The sequence below is a fragment of the Phymastichus coffea genome, unplaced genomic scaffold, assembly GCF_024137745.1.
Source record: "Phymastichus coffea isolate CEN01 unplaced genomic scaffold, Cenicafe_Pcof_1.1 PCOF00011, whole genome shotgun sequence".
Lineage (NCBI taxonomy): Eukaryota > Metazoa > Arthropoda > Insecta > Hymenoptera > Eulophidae > Phymastichus > Phymastichus coffea.
This window is the reverse complement of record NW_026706822.1, coordinates 2,596,624-2,620,858: the sequence shown is the minus strand read 5'-3', so window position 1 is coordinate 2,620,858 and position 24,235 is coordinate 2,596,624. Positions and strand designations below refer to the sequence as shown.

At 35.0% G+C, this 24,235-nt stretch overlaps 1 protein-coding gene across 1 annotated transcript; it reads left to right on the top strand.

The window, feature by feature from the left end:
* The first annotated feature begins 22,120 nt into the window (after positions 1–22,120).
* Positions 22,121–23,857, top strand: LOC131672280 (uncharacterized). The gene has a single exon (XM_058949412.1). It carries the CDS (start codon positions 22,121–22,123, stop codon positions 23,855–23,857), a length of 1,737 nt encoding a protein of 578 aa, XP_058805395.1.
* Positions 23,858–24,235: the final 378 nt, after the last annotated feature.

The window sequence follows — 24,235 nt, the reverse complement described above, 5'->3', positions numbered from 1 at the left end:
TAACCTATATGCGCAGTAACCTTCGAGCTCTAGACCACCACTGGTGAACTTACATTCGCCATGATCTGCGAGCGCTAAATTCACAACAGGTTAAACTAAATGCAGTGAACAGTGAGGGTCAAGCACAGGACAAATTAATTTAAGTGGACTGTAATCCATAGCATTTCAACCTAAGCTCCAATTTAGTTAGAGAGGTTACACTAAGAAGCTGACAATCTTTAGAATGTATATTCTTAAGCCTATAACCGCCAATTCTGTGATGTTATGCTTTCTTTTTGTTAAAACGTTGGCGCTTCATTTCAAACGATCGTTGAAGAGATTTACGATTGTGACTAGTAGGGTTATTATCATCCCTTTTCAATGACCAGCAGTAGTCGGCCATCATTTTTTCGTCCCACCTTCCTTGGTAGTGTTGTTCCTTTTGTTTAAAGTCTTGGTGAAATCGTTCACCCATCTCCTCACTATATGCTCCAAGATTTTCTGGGAAATAGTCCAAATGAGAATGAAGGAAGTATATTTTAAGGCTCATTAGACAACCCATTTTTCGGAAATTCTGTAACATGTTGGACACAATAGTTTCAAACTGCGGGTCTCGATTATTGCCTAAAAATTTTTCTGTAACATCTTTGAAGCTCAACCAAGCATTCTTTTCAACGAGAGTCATGGTTTCGATAAATGTATCTTTCATGAGTTTTCGTATATCAGGCCCAACGAAAATGCCTTCCTTAATTTTTGCATGTGAAATTTCGGAAATGTGGCTTTCAAATGATTGAAACATTTACCTTCTTTATTCAAGGCTTTCACAAACTGTTTCATTAAACCTAATTTGATGTGAAGTGGTGGCAGTAATACTCTCTCTCTATCAACAAGACCTACGTAGGCGACATTATGAGAACCTATTTTCCATTCTGATCTTGTGGGCCATTTTTTTGTTACCCAATGCTTATCTCTTGCACGGCTGTCGCAAAGGCAGAGGAAACACGGAAATTCGGTATTTCCCGACTGCAAGCCAACTATAAGATTTATCATCTTAAAGTCACCACAAATAAGCCAATTGTGAGTCTTGTAATTTATTTTTTCCAGTAGAAATTGAAAACTATTGTATGATTCTTTTAGTGCAGTTGAGTGATCTACAGGAAGTGCCACATACTCATTTCCGTTGTGTAGTAACACAGCTTTGAGACTTTGTGTGGAAGAATCAATGAAGAGACGCCAATTTTCTGGCTTGTACAAATCTTGGATATGCAAGTTAACCAATTCTTCGATGTTATTACAGTACACCATCACATCCTCCATTGTAAAGTACTTTATGTGAACGCCTCTTCTCGGTTTCTGTAAATTGACACTTTTGTTCCAGGTAATGATAGCTTCCTTTCTTGGAGTCTTGAAGCACAGAGTTCAGCTTTATCCTTTGAAAGATTGAGGTCTCGAATAAAATCATCTAACGAACTTTGGTCAAATGGCTTAGGACTCTCGTCATCAGAAATATCTTCAAAAGAGACATTCAGTTGTATCAATATCCATCGGTTCAAATTTTGCCGAACCAACTTCTTTTCCGGGTTTACTTAGTTTTCCTACTTTAGCTGGTGTTACACTCGCTACCGCAGGGTAGATGATTTTATTTGAATTTTGTTTATTGAAACCCGTTGTATTACTTAAGCAGAAGTAACAATCAGTTTCATGGTCCTTGGGCTCACGCCAGATCGTCGGTTCAATAGCAGTCATATTGCTGCTATTATTATCCCACTTCAACATAGCAAGTCTGCAAGAATTACAAATTGAAGATGGTACCTATGTCTTATCTAAATTGTCGATCGGAACCTTATAACATTTCATATATAGAGTTTTGATTGAATCATTAATCGATCGTCGATAAGAAGTTGTTTCAAACTTCCCACAAACATAACAAAATGTATCAATTTTTCTTGCACAAGGGCTTCTGGAACTCATTTTTCTTATAATAAATAACAAAGAAGATAAAAAATGTTCTTATAATAAATATTCTTATAATAAATAAAGTAGAAGAAAATAAGATAATAGCATTTACAGGAAATTCAACCGTTAGCCCGCCACTCAAACGTGATCTCTAACACGGAAGGATTAGCATGTCACAAAATCAGGTATCTCAGCTTCAGCATACAATCATACATTTCAAGTTACGTAATATTCTACATCATCTATCTACAGAATTTCAAAAACGAATGAAAGATTTCACGGTTTTTGATTCCGCTGATCGTATCGGATATAAGATTTTCAAAACTTATTTTATTCAAGGAATTTGTTTAAACAAATGTTTGCACAATTGAATATTTTTGCAAGTTGCACCTCATTTCCATGGTTTTAGGGGTCACTGATTACGAGTTTGATGTCAGATTGGTGAAATTTATTATTAAATTTAATTTAATTAAATTTATTTATTTAAACAATTTATTTAAACAAATATTGCAAGACTCAATGTTTTTGCAAGTTGCACATACTTTTTCTTAATTTTGAGGTCGCTGGTTATGAATCTGATATCAGATTTACAAAATGTGTTTTATTTAAGCCACTTGTTTATACAAATTTCTGAAAATTGAATATTTTTGCAAGTTGCACCTCATTTCCATGGTTTTAAGGGTCACTGATTAAGAGTTTGATGTCAGATTTGTGAATTTAGATTTATTTAAACAATTTATTTAAAAAAATGTTGCAAGACCTAATGTTTTTGCAAGTTGCACGTACTTTTGCTGATTTTTGAGGTCTCTGGTTATGAATCTGATATCAGATTTTCAAAATGTATTTTATTTAAAAAATTTCTTTAAATAAATTCCTGTATAATAGAATATTTTTGCAAACTGCACCACATTTCTATGGTTTTGGGGGTTACTAGTCACGAGTTTGATGTCAGATTTGTACATTTAAATTTATTTAAACAAATTATTTAAATTTTTAATTCTAATATTTGTCTGTTTGTCACAGGCCGACAAACTTCAGAACCAAAAACTATACATAACGCACCCAAAGAATTTCGATGCGCTAAATCCAAATTCCAGTTTAGAATTACGCCAGCACGTCAGTATTCCGAGATATTCTAGAAGGCTATAATCTGCGTGGCCATAACGCTAAATCCGTTAACCCAAAAATCCCCGACCCCTTAACTTTTAACTGCCCCCTTAACCTTAAATCCGTTAACCCTGTAGCCCTGAAACCTGTGATGTTATAAGCCTCGATGCCGTTACGCAAATCCCTTAATGCCTGAGCCCAGTAATTTGCGCCACAAGGAATCTAGGGCTATTGTATCGCAGGTTACAGGATTCCGAGGTGAAGAAATTCGGGGTTAAGTTAGGAGGTTTTATTGCCGCACTTGTTATAACCTTCTTGGGTTAAAATATTTGGGGTTAAGGGGACGGGGATTATTGCATCGACGGTCACAGGGCTCGGGGGTTAAGGGATTTAGGGTTAAGTGGGCAAGGTTTATTGCCCTGCAGGTTACAATGCTCCAAGATCAGGGATTTGAGTTATAATAGTCGAAATTCATTGCGTTGCCGTATAAACCAATTGATAAGTAATACATTCCAATTAACGATAAAAGAAGACATAAACTAAAAATTGTTAGTGTTTTTGTACGATAAGAATTGCTTTTTAAATGCCGTTGTCAATTTTGCACGAAAAAAATTATTCGCAATGTTATAAGGTACCGTATATAGCGAAAAAAACTTGATTTTCGCATTTTTAGGTTAAGATATCTCAAAATCCTGACATACTAGCGCAATTCTGAGCTCGGATTTGGATTCAGCGCGCCAAAATCCTTTGGGTGTACTATGTCTGGTCACTCGTTCTGGTGTGGCACAGTATAAACAAATTCATAGGTGTTAAATTTCAAACGACGATATCTACATTACCAAAAGACATAAAAACAAAAATTGGTAGTGTATTTTGTAGGTCAAGAGTTGCTCTTTCAGATGCCGTTGTCAGATTTGTATGAAAAAATTTATTCGCAATGTTATAAAGTGCCGAATATAGCCAAAATACGTGATTTTCGCACTTTTAGGTTAGGATATCTCAAAATCTTGACGTGCTGGCGCAATTCTGAGCTCGGATTTGGATTCAGCGCATCAAAATCCTTCGAATTTACTATGTCTGGTCTCTGGTTCTGAACCTTTGTCAAATTTTGTTGGCCTGTGTAATCAAACTACAACTTTGTTATTTGAACTTTTGCACTAAAATCAGTTTAAAAGGGTGAAATTTGCCGTTGAATATCGGGCAAAATGCGCCCGAGCGTCAAAGAAAGCGAGCGGTGGGGGATACAGATCCCGCGGAGGGCAAGTATATATAGTAATAGAAAAGCCAGGCGCTCGGCGTTTGATTTTAATATCAAACGGGGGAGATAAATCTGAAAATGGGAAATTTATTTAAGAACAAACTCCCACGATGCAGAGCAAACCGCCGCTCCGTTAAACACGTATGATAGTCGCCTTAACGTCAGATGATTTATCCTAGTTGTCTTCTATCGAACGGAGTTGAACTCACCTTTAGTCACGTGTTTTCTTACACTTGATGAGTTTTAAGTGTGAGCGACTTTACTCCTAATCTTCTTAATCCCCTAGATGTAATTAGATTAAAACCTAAGCCTTTTTCAATTACTTAAGCTACTAGGAAAATTAAATGACGAAAACGGCGAATAAATTTAACAGACTTTAATTAATAAAAATCACTACAGTCTTTGTAGGGCCGAAAGACTAACGAACGCGAATAGGATTTTACAATTAGTAATATTCGGTGAGAAAGAGAGAGAGAGAGAGAGTAGATTTAAATTATATCGCGAACTAACACGGCGCGATTACAAAAAATAACGTTATCACGAATAAACAAAATATCGAATATATTTTGTATCGCTTAATATGACGGAAGGTGCACCTACCATGCTGCGCAATTACGGTGATCAGCCGTATTTGTTGTTGTAAAAAATCTCAACTGCCGCTGCCCCTTAATTATCAGCTGCGCTGCCTCGATCTGCCTCAAATTAGCTACAAAGCTGCTGCTTCTCCACTGCTACTGGTTATCTTGAAAATACCGTTGCACTCACGCAGGAGATTGTCCCAAAAAAACTAATTATTCGGCGAAAACAAAGTGCAAAACAAATCGGCGGTAAATTCACGTTCACAGCTGAGGCGTAACTACTTATTCAAATGATCGCGCACCCCCTCTCTCTCTCTCAATAGTTCGAATTAACGCGCGAGAAGCAGAATCGCGAACGGTTCGATTAATTAAATCGACTACCGTTGCAAATTACGCTATTTCACTGAAATTTAATTAACAGTATGAGATATTATTTGTAATAATTATATTTATAATGTTATTTACAATAAATTTTAATTTGTTTCATTATACTTAAAAATTATGACATTATTATGGTAATACAATAGATACTTAATTTAAATATTAAAGTTATTCATTAATCTATATCTTTTAGCGCAGTGTACTTGGTCCATGTTTATTACATTATCTAGATTATCACACACACTATCAATTATAGTTTCGCATTCCATTATTTCATCATTTTCGTCATCACTATCGCATCTGATAATAATGTTTTTTTCAAAATTGAAACGAGATTCTTCGTGACAATGTGCACAAAGATTTGTACATTTTAACCCATTTTTCCGGCAAATACAAGAATAATCTACGCAGCCTTTCTTGCTACACGAACAAGATATTTGTTCAAGCAATTTTTTTGGCACAAGTGGCTCTTTAATACCTATAGGTAAAAGACTATTGTTATTTATTTCCCATCCTCAATCTATTGCTTTTACATTTGAATTTCCTAGCCATCTTTGAACTTGATAATAAACTCTAAACGCGTGCTCTTTTGCTGTTCCTTCGGTTGGTGCCAAAGATTCTAATAAAAATTTGGATTTGACTTTGGCCGTGCTAAAATGCAAATAGCGAAGGTCATTTAACGAGAAAGCATTAGATTTTTCTATTAAAATCTTTTCTATTTTACTGCTATAAATACCCATAATTAAAATGAATGCACTGCTCGCAATTTCGTCGTGAGTAGCATCTTTTTTATAAAAAACTGAAGCGAATTCTATTAATTTTTGATCATTAAATATTTCCATCAATTTACTTTTACCTTGTTTGTAGAAAGCAGATGTGGTATCGCAACCACAAAAGGCATGCAAAAAGCCTACAATGCTTAACAAATCTTTATATAAAAAGCTAGTATTACTATAGTATTCATAATTATGAACACCTTTACTGTCTTTTCTGAAAAAGATATTACTCACAATTTGTCCTATTTGCGTTAATATTACTAATTAATCTATATCTGTGCCTATAATAATTGTAATGTTATCACTATCGACGTGCGCATTGTCAATCGCTGTTTCAACAATCAAAATATCGGCATCATCAGAAGCAATTTTTGTTCTGAAACCTATTTCATTTAATAAATGGCATAATATTTCAATTGATTTGATTTTGTTTTTTTCATTACTCAAAAATTATTTCTGATTAACCGTTATTTTCGTATGATTTTTGAATGCTATTTCCCTACCTATATTTTTTAATTTTCGCCGAGAACGCTCAACCGATTTCGTTACATTTGCATCATCTTCTGGATAACCGTCGAAGACTATATAACTATTGGGTTCATTATGGATTTTTGCATACGAAATATACTTATTTAATATGCACTCAATTGTCTCATTACAATTCCAAACGACTTTATGAAGAAAAAATCCCCCGTCTACTACATGAGTAGTTTTGCCCTTGATCTCGATAATATCGACTTTTTCAAAATTTAAATAAAATGCTGATTTTTTTTTGTTTTCCGCATTTCATTTTCATCGAATAATGACAATGGCACTGAAGATAGTTCAAGTTTGCTGCTATATTCCCTAATATCTTCTGGAGTTTTTATATTTAACGCTAGTTTTTGAAATATTAATTCCGGTGATATATGAACTACTTCGTTGCTGACATTTTTTATTATTGAATTAGTGGTTTGTAAATTAACAACTTTACTGCTCCACTTAAATTTTAAGGATGAATATGTTTTATTATCTGTATTTTTCATTAATGCATTCCCCACTTCGAAAGCTTTAAAACAAATTTACAGAAGACAAATCACCAACATAGCCAGAAAATATACCAATAATTTTGTCTGTGTCTGAGAATGGATTAAAGAATTCGAAAAAGTTTAATAGTTTATTTAAATCATCAGCATCTCGATTAATACGAGACACCCTATTATCTACGTGTTGCTCAGACGTGGCAAATGTAACGTTACAGAAATGTTCCATCGCACTACTAACTTCTAATACAGCTACTCTAGACATAACCCATTTTCCTACAACCGATTCTGTCAAACCGCGACCATGTGTCAAACCTCCAGTACATTTGATTGGCCTCATTAACATCTGCTCTATGGTCATATCTGACCATATGTCAGACCAAAATCTGTTAGACCGCCTAATCGTGAAGTAGCTTTGATTACAAAACTTATCATACTCAACAATGTCCATAACATCTTTTAATTTTAGCATATGCTGTATATACAATAAGCTAGCTTTGGCATACAAATGATGCCCTGAAGCATAAAAAATTGGAATCATTAATTTAATAATTTCCAAATGCAACGGGAAATTGCCAGAACGTTCGGCATCTATAAATCGTTGAATGAAATAAACTATTTCAAAATATTGCACCCACAGTTGATACGTTGGTCCATTATTTTTTATATAATTGACTCGTTCTACAAATTGTTCCTTTATATTTTAAACTATAACAGATTCAAGTTTATTGTTAAAATTATCCCCTCCTACGTCTAATAGAGATTGATTTAAAAACTTTTTTTCATCATCATCAAGATCTATTTGTTTAAAAATGATAGAAGCAAGTGCTGCTTGGACTAGCAGATGGCCTCTCACAGCTCGAGAGAAAGCTTAGCCAATAAGAGCTTTATCAGCAGATAATTCAGAATAAATTGAACTAAAAGCTTCTTTAAGGCCACTTCCACCCATTATATATCCGACAGATGAAATATAAGACATTAATAGATGGAAGCCGCCTAAACGAGGAAATACTGACATCAGGTTATGGGGATCGTTATCGGGATCAATAGAGGAAACGATTTCCATTGCTTTCATAAACAATGGCAAGTCGAACGTAACAAAACAATGTTTTTGTTTGTTAATATCGGCTCTTTGCCTAGCATCGATTAATGAGGTTAATATAGTTTTATGGTCGCTTGGAGGAGCATTGATAAATGGCAAAGGGATAATTTTTGATGTATCAAATTCATCATTCAATAAATGAAATTTGTTCATGAATCCATTCCAGTTTGGTGTTTGTTGTGGTGCACTAAATTTTCCATAGAACCACAACAAATCGATAGGTTTGAATCTACCAATTATATCGATACTATCTAATGCTAAATCATCTACAGTTATAGAACTCAAATTAAAAGGCTTCTTATTATTAAAAAATCTTAATGGTATAAACCCGAATATATTAGTTAAATCAAACGAAAAGGCTCCTTTTAAACGTGGAATACAAGTATTTGAGCGTACTGACGCTGATGGCGTCACACACATTATACCACCCATAGAATGAAAAGTATTTTTTCCATCAATAGTGCAAGTATTGTGATCTGCATTGTCATATACGAATAGCAAATACAAATCGGAGATGAAATCTATAGTTTCTGGACAGTTCACAATCGATGTTTCAAATTGAGTTGTCTTAAAATATGCAGCACAAAGACCTAAATTATGAAGAAAATCTATGATACCTTTAGCAGCATATTTAGTGTGGAATCATACAAGAAAGTGCTAGTAATATTGAAGAAGAAAACGACCGTGGTCTAACGACAGACATTAAAATATGGCCTAAAGTACTAATTTTATTATCTAATTTGAAATCAGGGCCTTTTTTGGGAGTAAAATAATTTACTGAAATAAACTTGTAGAGCGTTAAATTTGCAACAAAGTAGCATAGTTTAAAATCGTTAGAGTCAATTTAGCGCGACTGTAGCGGCAAAACAAAAATACAAATTTTTTTTTGATAAACGTTTTCTGCGACTAAAAATGTTAATTGTTAATGACTTCGTACATTTTTGATAAATATTCTATAAAAATATACTATATCTAACAAATAATTAAATTATTAAGTTATTAAATTATATAAAAAAGCATGCTTTCATTACAACTCGTTAACTAATTAGAATACAATTAATGTAATGTCATATTTCAGTTTGTGAAGATTTTCTATATCAATTTAAAAAAAAAACGTCAAATTTGGTTAATTAGAAGCAGAGATAAGTCGATGTTCACGGCGTGATTCGATTTTTAGCAGCTCAATCAATTTTTCGACTCCACGCTAGGATACCCCAACCACCGCACGCAAAAATTTAATGAATATCAGGTAGCAGGATTCTTCTCGAACGGTCAAACTTTCACTTGCCTTTCAAGGGATATACTAATTTATGTCTAAATCTCTAATCCCATTTATTATAAATTTTATGTTATATTATAAATATTATAACTTTCATTTGTCTTTGAAAGAACATCCTTTATTACAGATCCAGTTTCCTAAGCTGCTTACTTCTTTCTAAAATTTACGTTGAACTGTCTACTATCGCGAAATGTACTGAAATATTAGAAATAAGTAATCATATATTTATATATATATATACAAATACACGTGCATATATATAAGTATATACTGTACTGTACTGTATACTGTATGAAGTATATATTATATTTCTAAAATTTAAATTTAAAGAAATATTTACACTTCCACTTTTATTCTACGATTCTACACAAAACAAATGTCTATATATTAAATATAAATAAAATTTCAGAAGCTTACCTAAATGTTATGTGGTTGATTTAAAGAAGGTGCTATGACCAATAATAATTAATAATTGCAGATTTCGGAATAGTTAGAACACAACCAGCCAGACTAAATGTTCCAAAGGAACTGATCAGCTGGCCTGGATCGCTCCAAAACTAGCATATTCTATATGTATATACTATACTGTATATACTGTACATTCAAAAATAACCGTTACGTTTTAGGGACACTTATAATGTGATAAATACAAATATATAATTACCAAAAATGATTATGTATTTTGTTTAAATGTTAATGAAATAACTACATTTTTTATGGGGATAAATGTATTATAAATAAATATAAATTACTAATTGCCTACATTATAATAAAATATACACATATATTTATATGTTTCGTATTATTTATTTAACAAAGATCGAATGCGTACTTAATTAACTTGAAAAATAAAAAAAATTTCAGTAAAATCCGCTAAATAATATCAAAATAAGTAATATTAAAGTCAAACGCCGAGCGCCTGGCTTTTCTATTACTATATATACTTCCCCTCCGCGGGATCTGTATCCCCCACCGATCGCTTTCTTTGACGCTCGGGCGCATTTTGCCCGATATTCAACGGCAAATTTCACCCTTTTAGACTGATTTTAGAGCAAAAGTTCAAATGACAAAGTTGTAGTTTGATTATTAAGCTTTAAAAAACTTTTTTCAAATAATGTATAACTCTAACGGCTGAGCCACAGGGCATTATGCAAGATGTACTAAAAAAAAAGGTTTAATTATCATTACTGTAGTGCCGAAAATAATAATTATATATAGCTCAGATTTAGCATACATGAAGTAGACAATGCAACCTATATAATATTATAAGCTAATTCCACCAACATCACTCTATGTGGAGATATGAATTTTTGAAATGTTACTTTTTTTGATCAATTTTGATGTTTTTTGCAATTCTATTGATTATTAATTACCCGATTGAAATGAGCGATAGCTCATTTTATAGATAATTCTATTATACTTATTCCATTGAGGTACATACCTAACTTCAATAGTTTTGGTTTTATACACGAAAAACATGTTTTTGCAAATTTCAAACGGCTGTAAAAAGTTATTAAATGAAAGTTGCGAGTTGGAAACAAATACGTTTTCATCTACGCATAGTATTAAACAACTTTGCACAGTCGGTTAGCTGATAGTATTAATGTTACGAAAAAATCTTCATTGATTGGCCTACTACGCTTGTTAGGTACTCTACTTCTTTGCAGAAAACTAGGAGTTCGCCAAGTCTGCGCCAATGAAAACTCGTGATCAAGGATCATATTATCTAACCATTTTTACAGGTAATTTTAATGAGAAGTACTTTCGAGTTTCCTCTTGCTCATTGCACCATCTACACAGGTTTCTGTGGGTCTGTGTTTTGTCTAGCATCGTAGCTCATTGTGTCTGTTAAGTAATCCAAGAGTAGTGCGTGTCTAATGTTTCTTCATGTTGATTACGTCCTTAGCCCACTTGTTGATATGGTCTCCTAATAGTAACCTCTCAATTATTTCCGTATGACCTATTTTTGTTTCGTCAGATACCTGTTGATTGTGTTACATCGTTCCTGGAATGGCTTTCTTACATCCCATTCCGATAACATGCTCGATTTCGCTCCCTGTTTAGCGAGTTTGTCAACTCATTCATTACCTTTCTATTCCAAGTGTCTCGATATTTTCGTTACGATGGTTTTATTTCTAGCTGTCGACTGATTAAGGATTTCGTTTACCTCCTTGACTACGGCAGAACTGGTCGTCGGGTTTTTCAGTCATTATTGACATTTGGTTGTTGGAGCAGATTCTAATACATCTAGAAAATTAAATTAAATTAAAATTCTAGCTTTATCATTTCCCTTACCACATGCACACATTGCTATGACGGCCATTTCTGTCTAAACAACTGTTATAGATTCTCAAGCTGTACCTTAAGTCTTGCCTTTGTTTGGGCCCACAGATTCTAAAGGGTGTGCTCTGTTCTTTCGATCCATCCGTAAAACAGATATCTCTGTTTTTCAGGATTTCGTTATTTTCCATTTCTCCCTATCTAGTATCTAGTCATCTGTATGTAGTCTTAACGGCACACTCCTTCATTTCAAGGTCTAGTCCCATTTCGTCCAGCTTTACTCTGACCGCCGTCGTAGGTATTCATTGTTGGACTTTCTGTTGTAATACTCATGGCTACCTGGACGATTGTTTTCTTGATAATAATAGCCTTGATATCGTTTATCATTATGGTAGCTGTCGTATTTGTTTCTCGGAACATTGTAACGTGATCTATTGCAATAATTGTTATTCCTTCTTTCACTGTTGTAACTGTCGAAATTTCGTAACCCACCGTCATTGGTATATATACTTCGATTATCTCGATTACTATTGTAATTGCAATATTATAAGTAGACTATGGGGATCCTGAGCCTCTTATCATGCGAGAATTAATTCTTTTTTTTATCAGTTATCATCAACGTAATCAATCCTCACTTAAGTGACCTGTGGGCTGCTTTATCAGCAGATGTTTATCGACGACCGACCTGCTTGACTGGCATCGTTTGTTACGGACTGATATATGATAAATATAAGCTCCTGATGTTATATTATATTCTACACGTAAGAGATTCACTTTGAGAATGACCACAGGTATGTGAGAGACATGACTTATTGGCTTCCAGCACACGTAGAATGAAACCTAGTAAACGTCCGATTGAGTTGGCTGGTTGAAAACCAGTCATTTCATTATAAGTGATTTCACTACGCAATGTATTATTATTAGGTACGAGGGTGGTCCGATAAGTACTTAGCTTCACCGCCCGATGGCGTCACTCTCGCAAAAGAAATATTCTATCACGTAGTACAAACTTCTCGATGGTTACTGTCAAGATTTCAGCCGGATCGGAGTTGTAGTTTATTTTTGAGAGCGTGTGAAAGCAAGTGTGTCCGTTGATTTTTGAAAAATGGAAACAGAGCAGTATCGGTCGGTGATTCGATTCTTGTTTTTGGAAGGGAAATCGTGCAGTGAAACAAAAAGCACTTGGATGCTGTGTACGGTGACTCTTCTCCTTCGATGGCGACCGTCAAAAATTGGTTTAACGAGTTTCAACGTGGTCGCACGTCGATTTTTGAAGAGCCACGTCCAGGTGCTCCGAAAACGGCTACCACGAAGGATAACGTGACAAAAATTCACGATCTCGTATTGGCAGATGGACGATTGATGGTGCGCGAGATAGCTAAGATCGTAGGCATCTCAAAAGACCGTGTGGGTCATGTCTTGCATAAAATTTTGGGCATGAGAAAGCTGCCGGCGCAATGGATACCGCGTTTGTTTACTTCGGACAACAAGCGCAACCATGAGACAACTTCAGAAGAATGTCTGACGCTGTTTAAGCGCAACCCGAAGGCGTTTCTGCGTCGTTTCGTGCCAGTCGATGAAACATGGATCCATTGGTATACACCAGAGACCAAGGAATAGTCGAAACAGTGGACTTTACCCGGCGAAAGTGCTCCGAAGAAGGCGAAGACTGCCCCATCGGCCGGAAAGGTGATGGCCACCGTTTACTGGGATTCACATCGACTACCTGGAGAGGGGCAAAACGGTTACAGGGCTGTACTATGCCGAATTATTGGGCCGATTCGACGTCGAATTGCAGAAAAAACGGCCCCATTTGGCGAAGAAAAAAGTGCTCTTCCACCATGACAACGCACCGGCTCACACCTCCGCCGTCGCCATGGCCAAATTGGTCGAATTAGGCTACGAACTGCTGCCTCATCCACCGTATTCTCCAGATTTAGCCCCGTGCGACTTCTTTTTGTTTCCAAACTTGAAAAAGTCACTCGCCGGGCAGAAATTTGAGTCGAATGAGGAGGTAATCGCTGCCACGGAAGCCTACTTTTTAGACCTCGAGAAAACGTATTTTTCTCCAAAATTTTCGTTTTTCTTTTGTAGGCTAAGTACTTATGGGACCACCCTCGTATAATAGTAATTTTTGCTGCTAATGATTAAAAATTTTCTTGCAGATATCTTTCAATATCTTCGATCTCATAACTACCAGTGGGTAGCTCGATTTCTTTTCCAACAACTTTAATTTAACTATATCCAAAATCTATATTTAGTATTGAATTGAATGTAAGTAATTCCATCAATCCAAGAACATATCTTTTATTTTTGTCAATAGATGGAAAATAATACGTTTTACTAGCACAATGATGTGTTGGATTAACTGAAGGTTAATGATTCAACCATCTTCAATGATCATATCAAACTAAATATTTTATTTGGCATTATTTCTATTTATATACAAATAATAATTATTTATGTGATTTAAGTGATAATCATCACTTAAATTACATAAAGATTTCGAACATAAATTACCACAAACGTAAGTATTATAATTTTGATACATTTTGGTAATTATACTTGATGTTAGTAACTTCGAAATATTAGGTTGGTGCGTATGAAATGTCGGATTCTCTTTACATGCGGACGTTTATCTCCCTGTTTTCGTTATACTTTTGTCTTTGGCATAACCTCATTCATAGTCGTATTGTCCATTGCCAGAGACTCATTTCAGCAAAATAAGTTTTCTCGAAAGTCTTCCCTTTTGTTATTTCTTTTGAGTTTATTGCCGATATGAATTCTGCTGACATTCGCGTCATTTTCTTATATGAGTACAAACTTGGTAATAGTGCAGCGTTGGTTTGAAAAATTTCGGACTGGCGATTTTTCACTGCAAAATGAGCCGCGCGGAAGACCCAAAACGTCTGTGAAGAATGATGACCTGAAGGCTCTAGTGGAAGCGGATCCAGCTGTATCCACGAGGGAACTTGCTATCAGGATGAAAGTTGACCATACAACGATATTGAGACACCTTTCTGAGATTGGCAAGGTTAAGAAGATGGACAAGTGGGTACCGCACGCACTGACAGAGCGAAATAAGCTGGATCGGTTAAACGTATGCTCATCATTGCTAACCCGATTTCACCGAGAGCCATTTTTCGATCGGATCATTACGTGTGACGAAAAATGGGTTCTTTATGACAATAGAAAGAGGTGTGCTCGGTGGCTTAACAAGGATGAGGTTTGTGCCCATACTCCAAGGCCATCGCTTCATCCACGGAAGATTTTGTTCACAGTTTGGTGGAACGCGGCTCGGGTAATCCATTATTCGTTCCTTCGACCTAGGGAGACAATTACGGCCGAAAAGTACTGCCAGTACATTGATGAGATGCACGATAAGTTAAAAATTGTACGCCCATCGCTTGTGAATCGGCATGGCCCGCTACTGCTCCATGACAACGCTCGGCCGCATACATCGCACAAAACAATTGCGAAACTGAACGAACTGGAATATGAAGTTTTGCAGCATCCACCATATTCACCGGATCTCTCGCCGACCGATTTTCATTTTTTCAAGCATGTAGAGCTGTTTTTAAGGGGCAAATACTATGAAAATAAAGACAGTCTAAAAAACTCGATATCAGAGTTTATTAATTCTAAAGACCAAAATTTTTTTAAGACAGGCATCTACGCTTTAAAATCTCGTTGGGAGAAGTGTATTGAAGCGAATGGAGCTTTGATACTTTGATTGAATAAACAGCTTTTGAAGAAAGATATGCAGTTTTATACAATCACTTAAGAATCCGACATTTCATACGCACCAACCTAATATTTCATAAGCTCTAGCTAAGTTTTCAAGTCGCCAAAACTGTCAAAGTAAAAATAATTTTTGCCATTCATTTAGTAAGCAACCCAATGAATACCAGGTCTAGAATTATTATTAAAATTTACTACAGCATATTCTTTAACTAATGGATCTTATTTTGGTAGAGTTTCTCATAAAAACTTCTCAAAAATGGAGAATCTGTAGTTCACTAGCATGGTTTTTTATTAAATCTTGCGAAATTATAGAGCAAAGAAATAAGAAGTGACTTATACTGAGTTATAAATAAAAACTATCTCCATTCAATTTATTTTCGACAACATTTTGTTGGTTTGTCTTCCAGTCTCATCAGATCCTTTATTAGAAAAAAGAAATTAATCCCTTCTACAAACATAATGATAATTTTACAATGAAAATGCTATTAATTTAATCGAATAACAAAAAATACATACCAACGCAACTGAAGAATTTTTCAAGATTACATTACCGATTGCTACGAGTCAACAAAAAATTTATTGTAAATTTTGTTAAATAAAATAAACAATATAGTCAAGTTACTAATCATATGTATTATAATATAATACATAGCAATCAGAAAACGCAATATAAATTACAAGCGAAAAGTTATACGACACAAGTCAAGTTGAGAAACAATGAGAAAACATGAATATGCAACAAAATTAATCCTATTAGTATATGTAATTATTAGCAAAACTCAATTTTAATAAAAAAAGGATAAGAAAATATTACATAAAACAATAGCAATAATATGTACTAGTACTAACAGTATTAAATATTACAATAATGTAATATTTTCTTATCCTCGTTTTATTAAAAATGGGCTTTGCTCATTTATACTCATCTTATATACTAATAGGATTAATTTTGTTGTCTATTCATGTATTCTCATTGTTTCTCAGCTTGACTTGTGTCGTGTAACTTCTCGCTTATCATTTCTTTTACATTTTTTGATTGCTATGTATTATATTATGAGTAGTTACTTCAATATATTGTTTATTTTATTTAACAAAATTTACAATAAATTTTTTGTTGACTCATAGCAATTGATAATGTAATCTTGGAATGTTCTTCAGTTGCTTTATTATGTGTTTTTGTCATTCAATTTAATACCATTTTTATTGTAAAATTGTCATTATGTTTGTACAACGAATTGATTTATTTTTTTGAATAAATAACCTGATGAAGCTGGAAGACAAATCAGCTAAACGGTATCAAATATAAATTGATTGAAAATATTTTTTATTTATAACTCAATATAAGTCACTCTCTTATTTCTTCGCTCTATAATTTTGTAAGATTTAATATGATTGAGAGTAATGATATAATTCATTATCCATACTTTTTTATATCATAATCTGTTAAAGGATGATGAAATAGTCTTTCTTTCAAGGTTTTTATTATGTCTGGCTTTTTTTTTCTAATTGTCATTTTACAGCAAATGCTCAATTTACAGCCTATTCTATCCCTGCTGTTTCACCTACCTGCCTTCAATGATCCCAAAGCACTAATTGTAAGTCCTGCAAAAACTGGTATAAGTGCTGGAAGAAAACATCCAAATTTAAGAACCGGCAATACTCTTTGTAAACTTATATTTTTCTTTCCGCCAATATTGTTCAAAGCTGTACGTGCTAAATTTAAAGCACTCTTTATAAACGTCTGTGAATCATTGCAAAGAGTCGTATATATTTTTGTAGTACTAAGCAGATTTCTTAGACTCAAAACCTTTATCGTTTTTCTTAAAGTCTGTTTTTTCTTGTAAGTCTTTGTCTTTGCAAGCCCCATTCCAAACGATGATTTTGCCTTCATAATGTTTGTAGCAGCATATGTAGCAGATTGTTCACCTAAACTAGAATTAGAATACGCACATGTTGCCGAGCTTTTTCAGCTAATATTCTATCTGCAGCGTTTCGCCCTGGAATATCTTTATTTTTAAAGTAAGCAATGTCATAATCTTTACACGCAGCGTTTATAAGATTAATGCCGGGATCTCCCCGAGCTAGCTTCTTAAGTAGCTTCGTTTCAGGTTCATAGTACAGATAAATGAGTGTGTGGGCTTCAAAAGTTAGATAATTTATTAACTTATTGACCAAACCTCAACCAATTTTCTTTTTTTTTTCTCGTAGGCAAGTATTATTCGCTGACTGTTCATTGACCAATGAGTAAAAGTTTATAAATATGAGTATTTGCAGTTGGATCGTCAATTTTTATCGGAACTTAGTACTCGTACGATATGGATTTTGAAGAACAACCATTTAAGCTTCCAGCAATAAATGATTTGATGGTTTGACTGAGAAAAGTAATAGAAAGAAAAAATGTCATGGAGATTAATTACCTGGTAGCATATGTGTAGTGTGCTGTGGGACTTCTAACTATGAAAAGAGAAATGCTTTTCTAGTTCTTAACTCATCCCAATGGCTTGAAGTCCGATCCCTCCATCCACAAAAACGTATGTTTCTTAAAACACTTCTTAGGCCTATTAAAAGAAGGCCGGCGCTGAGAAAAATGAGGTGCGCGAGACAGTTAGTGTTTGCGTTTTTCACACTTTTCCGTTTTGAGGGAAGCACAGCGTAATCAAACATTACCACCCCTCTCCCTGGGCGCCGAAGGTTGGCATAGCCCACTGTCTTTTACTCCTTCGCTTTCAAATATATTTTAAGGATCTGGAAGTCAAGTTTGCTACGACATCCCTGACGCTCACAGGGAGTCGGAGCCTTGTTAATCTAAGACGGCGACCTCCTCGAAAGGAGTACCGATCTTTTCAAGGTTCGATGCTCAAGGAGAGCAGAACTAAAGGCTTGACCCTCGGTTTGGGTGCGACGGGACTCTAGTTGTACCGACGTCTACCGCGTTGGAAGCGCGCGGCATACAAATCTTACGAGATTTCCTTGACCAGGTATAACTACCCCGCAGAGGCTAACCTAAATTGGGATGTCAGAAGAAAGACCCAGCTAGGATAGTCAGAGGAAATAAGACGATCAACCAGCTAAGCTTCCCCTCCTGGGCTCATTCAAAAACATCCTACCCTGCGTACCTGTATTGAGGGATTACGCTCACGACTCACAGGTCCCTCGCTTCGACGTACCATGGCACGTCTCCCCATTGCGTTTCGGTCATCCCTGCTCACGCTGGTGGGTATCCGTCATGCGTGCGCGAGACAGTTGAGTTTGGGTAGTTAGCAGGAGAGAGAGTGAAAGGAGCCCCAAGTCGCTGTCACACAACAGTTAACTTCGCCTGCAGTAATAGTCAACTCTACCCGGCGGTTCTCTGCGACTCTTTCCCAGACAGCAGCCTTGCCAAAAGCAGCTCTCCAGGACAGCTGCCTCACTAATAGCAGCTTTCCACCAAGTGCTCAGCGACTAAGCATCCAACAAGGTCGAGTTTCTTTGTTCCCTGAATCCCTCTCTTGAACTATACTCTCTTTCTTTCTCACCGGTAATGCTAATACGTGTGCATCTTTAAGTAAGATAGATACATAACGTGCCGGCTATCTTGAGGTTCGCGCATAGTTTAATTTATTTGTCTTAGTGTTAGTTGCGACCGGCGAATTGTCAAGGCAATCATTTGCCGGGCAATTTCCAGGTATATTTCTCCTGGGTTATTGTTAATTTCGTTGTAATAAGGTAAGACACACACACACACACACACTCACACACACATATACGATGGAGCTCAATAAGTCTTTACAAAAGGAAGGAAACAACAGTTTTGCGTATGTAATTTTTTTTTACTTTTCAACATAATCTCCTTGAAGGTCGATACGTTTTATTAAACGACTTTCCAGTTTTTTTAAGCCATCAGAAAAATATGATTTCTGAAAATCCTCAAAATAGGCATTTGTTTCGGCGATGACGTCTTCATTCGACGTGAGTCGTTGACCTGCAAGCCATTTTTTGAGATTAGGAAATAAGAAAAAGTCACTGGGAGCCAAATCAGACGAATATGGTGGATGATCAATTAATTCGAACTTTCAATCGTTAATTTTTGCCATCGAAATTGCACACGTGTGAACTCGTGCATTGTCTTGAAGAAAGAGACATTATTTTTTGTTCAAGTGAGTACGTTTTTCTCTGATTTTTTCTTTCAGCTAACCTAATAATGACGCATAATACAGTCCAGTGATTATCTGGCCCTTTTCTAAGTAGTCGATGTAGATGATTCCATATGAATCCCAGAAAACCGTGGCCATAATCTTGCCAGCTGACTTTACTGTCTTTGCCTTCTTTGGGGCTGGTTCTCCTGAGGTAATCCATTGTTTGGACTGTTCTTTGGTTTCAGGAGTATAGTAGTGTACCCATGTTTCGTCTACAGCTACGAGTCGACGCCAAAAGTCTTCCGGATTATGACGTATGCGTGCCAAAAGAGCCTCAGAGGTGACCACACGGGTTCGTTTGGGTTCGTTTGGGTTCGTTTGTTTTCAACAGTGAGCAAACGCGGCACCCATCTTGCCGATATTTTTTTCATCCCCTATTTTTCATGCAAAATTGAAATGATTGTACTCTTTGATACCCCTGTGGCCTCAACTAATTGTAGTAATTTTAATCTTCTATCACTCAAGACCATATCGTGGATTTTGTTGACCATTTCGGGCGTACTCACTTCTACGGGGCGTCCTGAACAAGGTTCATCTTTTATTGTTGTACGGCCGCGTTTAAATTCATTTACCCAGTTATAAATAGTCTTAAACACAGGGACAGACCTGCCATAAACAGCGTTCAACTCAAATGTGATTTCTTTTGGTGTAAGGCCTTTCAAATGAAAATGTTTTATCACCGATCGAAACTCTGTTTTTTCCATTTTGCAAATAAACCAATAAATTTTTGTTCAACGAACGCTCACAAAAAAACGACTTAAGGGAGTTGTACAGGCACCGTAGTAGTCATAATAAAGCTTGACTCCTAAGTGTCTCAAGTAGTACTCGATCTGGCAATGTCGCTTTTTCAAGCATGTGTCGCGTGTCCGTGTATACCATTTGTGCAGCTCGTGTAAACAAAATCGAAACCTAGTCAGAATATTCAGATATTAGTATGCCTAAAGAAAAAACAAAAAGATTGTATTGGAAAGGTAAACGCGTTTCTGAAAAAGTCTACAATGCTCGTTTGAATCAGCAAAAATCTAGGAGAAATGTCCGTTCAATATACGGAACGAAGAACAGTGAACTACATAACCTAGCATTTGATACAAAATCTCATTTGAATCTAAGATCGAACCGAAAGTTTATTGACCTCAAAGATGAAGGCTACAGAATCATAAATGTTGAAGAAACTGCTCGTCAACTAATTTGCAAAAAATGCTGCAATATATTATCACTGCTGGACGCAAAAAGTTGCGTCGCTTCTGGTTTGGGAGCTACCTACTACGTTGAATGCCGAAAATGTTTTTTCACTAACGACGTCACCACAGACAAACAGCACAATATTGGAGCATCGCAGAGAAAAACCTTCAACTCTAATATGAAAGCTGTCCTCGGTAAGTAAGGATTGTATGTACTATACCTATTGTATAGTAACTAAACACATATACTAACAGCATATAAATAATGCGATTTACTCTTGCTACACATACGCCTGCAGTATAAAGTCATTGCATACGTTGTTTACAAAATATTGTTTGTTATCTATTCTCACTCGATTGTTTATCGCAGGTACTCTCAACGGAGGAGGGGGCCGTACTTCATTGAACAAACTTCTTGCTGTAATTGGTGTTTCCCCAATGAATCCAAATACATTCAAAAACCATGAAAAAGAAGTTGGAAAACTTGTAGATGAACTGGTTGAAAAAAGTTGCCTAAATGCTGCTCAAGAAGAAAGAAGATTAACTATAGAAAATTCTGAAAAGCTGAAAAAGTTATTGTAAGTTGTTTAAAAAACTGTTGGTGACTCCGTTAATGAATCAATCATGTACCTCATTTTATAATCTTTTTTTTTATGTGAGATCGAATTTACAATTTTTTACGTATCGTAACTTCAATGTAAGAAAACTACGATTCACTTTTAATATTACGCCAGTTTTTCTGATTGTACACGACTTTTTTGTTATTCATTTATTTTTAAAGAGATATATTTTCTTCTCGTGATTTATAAAATTAAGCTACTTTCTAACGTACATAATAAAGTATATAAGATTAATCGATAATATAATTGATTGCAATTTTTTCAGCTTAATCATGAAATAACTGATCTATACACAATATATTTTGATTTTTACGTAATAAAGAAATTAGAATGAAATTTAAAAAATCTGCGACGTCTACATTATTTTTTCTCCGACATTTTCAGGCCTGAAAATTTGCAAGATGATTTTTTATTTCCTGACTCATCGGTTCATGACAAAAAGAATAAAAATATTCCCGCGAATAATATTGTTCGAGTAACAGGATCCTTCGATATGGGGTGGCCTACTAAAGGTTCAGAAAGAAGCTATGACAGTTTATCTGGCACAGCAGGCATAATAGGCTTTTTTTCAGAAAAAATAATATCACAAGTAATCTTGAACAGGAAATGCCGGTTATGTGATATCGGACATGACAAAAATGATCATGCTTGCAAAAAGAATTTTGTAGGAAGCGCAAAGGCAATGGAGCCAAGAGCAGCTGCTATGCTAGTCGGTGAAAGTAATCAAATTTTGTCGAAGACTAAAATACAGCTTGGAATTTTCATAGGAGATTGTGATTCTTGTGCCATCCAGTCAGCTCGTAATGCTGTAGATTATGAAATAGTCAAGCGAGATGATACCAACCACACTGCTAACACATTAACTTCGCAGTTATATAAAAATATTAAAAAATTTAAGGAATTGAATTCCAACAGCATCAAATATCTCAGTAAGTGCTTCAACTATGCCGTAGCGCAGAATAAAGGCGACATTGGCAAATTGGCTGATGCGATTAGGAATATCCCATACCATTCTTTCAATATACATCGACAGTGCGGAGATTGGTGTCGCTATTCTGAAGATCCCGAAGCATATAAGCATTCAGCTATTGGAGAAGGGTTTCAAGATCCCTATTTATTTGATTATCTTGTAGATATTTTCGACGTGATGGCCAATAAAGCTAGTAGCTTCGCTGCAGGAGTATCAAGCAATACTAATGAGAGTTTTAATGCCATGATCGCAAGTAAAGCTCCCAAAGCACACTTATATGGTACTTCGATATCATATAATACTCGAGTTGGCTTGGCTGTCTTGAAGAAAAATGAAGGTGAACAGTTTTTAATACAATTATTGCATAATTGTAATTCATCTCCAACGAAAAAACTGAGGAAATACTATGCAAATGTAGATACATATCATAAAAAAAGATATACTAAAGCTAATACTACTACTTTCAAGCGGCGACGTTTATTATTAAAACAGCAAAAGTCGGAACTTAGGCATAAAGTTGAATTGACGGAGGATACTACTTATAAATCCAAAGCTTTTTTGGTGGATAATATAACAGCGAGGATTAAAGTAGCTTCTATAAAGGAATCCTCAGAAGTCATTGTTGTATTATTCGATTTAGAGACGGGAAGTTTATCTGGCGACTGTGATATATTACAAATTGCTGCAAAACATGAAAAATATGATTTTAGTACTTACATTAAACCTACTAAAAAAATTTCTGATAAATCTAGCGAGGTACATGGCTTAACATTTATTGATGGATGCATGAGAGCCCATGGAAAAAAGGTTGTTGCAGTCACTCTACAAGAGGCATTGATAGGGCTATATCAATTTTTATTTGCATTTAAAAAAAAGTGCGTTTTGACAGCTCATAACTGTGCTTTTGATTGCCCCAGATTGATAAAGGGTGTTGATAAAACTTTCTTGACCAAGTATTTTCAAAGTATTGTTTTCGGATTTTCAGATACATTACCTATCGTACGTGGTATGTCAAATATAAAAGGTGCTGGGCATAACAAACTACAAAATATTGCTGCACGTTTGAAGATAGAAGGTTATGCAGCTCATGATGCTTTAGATGATATAGCAATATTAAACGAAATTTTAACCAAGTTGAAAATTACTAACGATGAAATAAAAAATCGTGCTATACAATGGTCTGCTGCGAAAGATAAAATTGCTTTGACTGATAAGTGTCAATCCAATATGAAATTATACGACGAACTGAAAACCTGTACATCAGTACAAATGAGAAAAAAAATGATCGCATGTGATATTAGTGTAGATATGATTATTGATAATTATAAACAAGAAGGATATGACGGGTTATCACGTTTATTAGGCCGTGATGAAAACGGCAAGGTCCGTGTAACGAACAATAAAAATGTTATATACAAAATTATTAATTGCTTGAAAAGCAAGTATTAATTATTGATAAGCTGCAAAAGTGATTTATTCAATAATGTTAATAATCAAATTATTATCGTCAAATTATTGAATAATTTAATTTAAAAAAATGTATAATTCAGCAATGTTCATGTGATACTATTGATATTACAACTCAAATTTTAGTAGATTTAAAAAATTATAAAGACTCTGTATGTATGTGTACTTCTTGCATTTCATCTTAAAAAACAAAAGTATGTTAAGTATAGTATATGTTAAGTATATAAAGTTTGTAAAGTGATATTATGAATAATAAAAATGTTTTCACATTTGTTTATAATATTATTACTGAATCTATTATTTAATTGGCATGAGTTAATTACTTCATCATTTCAAATATAAATGATCAAAGCCTGCAGA

Bases quoted from the DNA above. Each gene is read 5' to 3' on its own strand.
- LOC131672280 (XM_058949412.1), top strand. From the start codon at position 22,121: ATGGAGCCAAGAGCAGCTGCTATGCTAGTCGGTGAAAGTAATCAAATT.